The sequence below is a fragment of the Bipolaris zeicola genome (genome assembly GCF_000523435.1).
Source record: "Bipolaris zeicola 26-R-13 unplaced genomic scaffold scaffold_657, whole genome shotgun sequence".
In the NCBI taxonomy this organism is placed as follows: domain Eukaryota; kingdom Fungi; phylum Ascomycota; class Dothideomycetes; order Pleosporales; family Pleosporaceae; genus Bipolaris; species Bipolaris zeicola.
Genome location: NW_006912706.1, coordinates 1 through 2,538, shown reverse-complemented (window position 1 = coordinate 2,538; position 2,538 = coordinate 1). Strand labels below are relative to the sequence as shown.

General features: G+C 44.8%; 1 protein-coding gene across 1 annotated transcript; it reads right to left on the bottom strand.

Moving 5' to 3' along the window:
- Nucleotides 1–413: 413 nt before the first annotated feature.
- On the bottom strand, nucleotides 414–2,177 carry COCCADRAFT_42284 (uncharacterized protein; the record flags this gene model as incomplete). The annotated part of the gene is made up of 5 exons (XM_007720798.1): nucleotides 414–619; nucleotides 666–941; nucleotides 1,042–1,157; nucleotides 1,204–1,858; nucleotides 1,910–2,177. The coding sequence occupies 5 exons, from the start codon at nucleotides 2,175–2,177 to the stop codon at nucleotides 414–416; spliced, it is 1,521 nt and encodes a 506-aa protein (XP_007718988.1).
- Between the last annotated feature and the right edge of the window lie 361 nt (nucleotides 2,178–2,538).

Below are 2,538 nucleotides of genomic sequence, written 5' to 3'. Positions count from 1 at the left end.
TCTTTCTAGCTTCTTTGTATAGCGTGCAGCTGAGTAGAATATGCGAAGTATCTTGAGTAGCTCTATAGTTACATGGGCAAACTTTAGAGTCTACTGAGGTAAAGTAACTAACTAGTAAGAAAGTACAATTTGAGTTGATCACAACGAGAGTAAATAATGAAATCCATCCATCCTTATATCCTCATTGCTTCTGGGCCTACCATCAATGTTCCGTTCTGCCATCACTGATGGCGAGGCTCTCCCGTGATGGTCTGTCATCACATACTGGGGTTGCCATCACTGATGACACGGTCTTGGTGTGATAGTAATCACGTGACCCAAGCCCCATAGTAAGCGCATTACTACCTGTTGACATCCCTGCACGAGTTTGCGACCACTCCTGGTCAGGCCGAGGGTGGAAATCCTTTGTTCTGTTACTTGTAACTACCGGCTAATACCGTGTTTGATGACTCTTGGGTTCTTTGAAGCTTTTGCTCATGAATTTCCTCCCAGTATGCTTGTGCTTCAGCCGCATATTTGCATCTTTTGCGAATAATAGCCCCATATCGATACAAAGTAACGATCAACGGGAAGCACGCCACAGTAAGAAAACCAGGGAGGGCAGAAGCCCAATGAATTCCTATCGGCGTTAGTCTTCAAAGGGAATAAATGAAGCGTTGTCTCACCTAGCCTAGAATACATCTGTGATGTAAAAAGTGGGAACGCTGCGCCGAAAACACAACGAAGAGAATTATTAGCTGCTAAGACCGAAGCTGCATATATTGTATAGGCGTCCACTAGGTAGTTTGTGATGCCTAGAAGCACAGTTAAGATACCAAAACCGAAGGGAATTCCAGCCGCCGCACTTGCCGCCCAAGGTAACGATGGGGAATTTGTCCATGCAAACCAAAAGAGGCCGACTGGAAGAGCTACACCCGCAATAATCGAGGAATGCAATCTATCTTCAGGCGTTGCAAACCCCGACGGAGATCGTTTTGCACACTGAATATATCGACGGTTTTCGTAGAGCATAGTTAGCATAAAAGGTTGCGCTGATTAAACCAATAGCGACGCTAATAAAAGGAAGATTGGCGATTCCTTGGTTCCATCCCCGGTGAACATGATAAACAATAGGGTAAGCACTAAAAAACATAAAAAGTGTTCCATATATAACTGCCCTGTTGCTTGTTAGTGTGATGGTTAGGAAGTTGCTCAAAAGCTTACATGTAAAGGGATAAAAGGAGTACGATTGGCTCACGAAGCAGCAGAACCCATGGCCTTCTCAATCCCATACGGAGCGCGCCAATCAGCGAACGTTTCCCTCGATTTATCGCAATTTTCGATAGATACACCTTTCCCGTTGTTCGTGACAAGGTTCTTGCTCTTTTACGGAGAAGTGTCGGTGCGTATGTCTCTGGCACAACAACAATCGAGAGGATAAATAATACGCCTGATAAGATAGCCAGGAACCCTTCAATCCATCTCCATCCTTCTTTCATCCCTAGAAAACCCCCAGCGATAGGGCCAATAACTGGTCCAAGAGTTGGGGCTGCGGTAAACACTGCCATAGCCAGACCACGCTGCTTTGGTGCAAACATATCTGCAATAACACCACCGGCGTTTGTGAGCGAGCTAGATCCGAATGCGCTTGCAAGGAATCTGTGCACAATAAGGGTCCAGATATTTTGCGATCCAGCTGCACCTGCAGTAAAAGCTACAAAAGCCAAAAATGTGGAAACAAAAACAACCTGTCGACCGTACATCTCAGAGAACGGCGCCCATAGTAGAGGCCCAAGGGCAAATCCCAAGACGAACATGGATACTCCAAGTGTGGCGACTTCGTTGCTGACATGGAAGTCCCGTTGGATTTGCTCAATACCTGCCGTGCTAATGTCAGTCTTATAGCAAACAGCCCTCGAGGGTTTCTCACCTCCGCCATACGCCGAAGAAGAAAGTGAGATAGCAAGAGTTGCAATTCCCATTATTGTGCAATAGATCCACTTTCTCAGGCCAGACCATTCCATAGGATTTCGAGGGTCATTCTTTATCCATTCAACAATGTAGGGATTGTCCGTTGTGCCTGAACCCTCATAATCCCATCTAGCGATTTCTTTTATAACAACACCCTGATCAAGAAGCAAATGCCAATGCGATATTTTCTCTTTTACACATGCCCCGTTTCCACTCTTCTTTTTCATTATCATGGAGCTGATCAGATAGTAGGTTCAAGAAAAGGGTGAATGCTAAAAAGGAGTTGTTAAGTCTTTTTGTGAATTGTACCGAGACAACCTCCAGCGGGTCAGTTCAAGAGAATGTGTTTGAAATAGAGCGCTAAATGTCAGAATCGAGCTAATATATATGTTTAGCCTCAGAGTTTTGGATCTTATTAAGTGCAAGGTACAGTAGCTCGGCCGAACTAGAACCCCAGTCATATCTGTAATTACAAATCTTAGTCTTCCGGTAACTACACTAGCTATAGATGCGTCGTACGACTCACTTGTATCTGATAAAGAATCTTCTTCTACATCCTTTTGGCACGTACGAGAGTTATGACCTGTC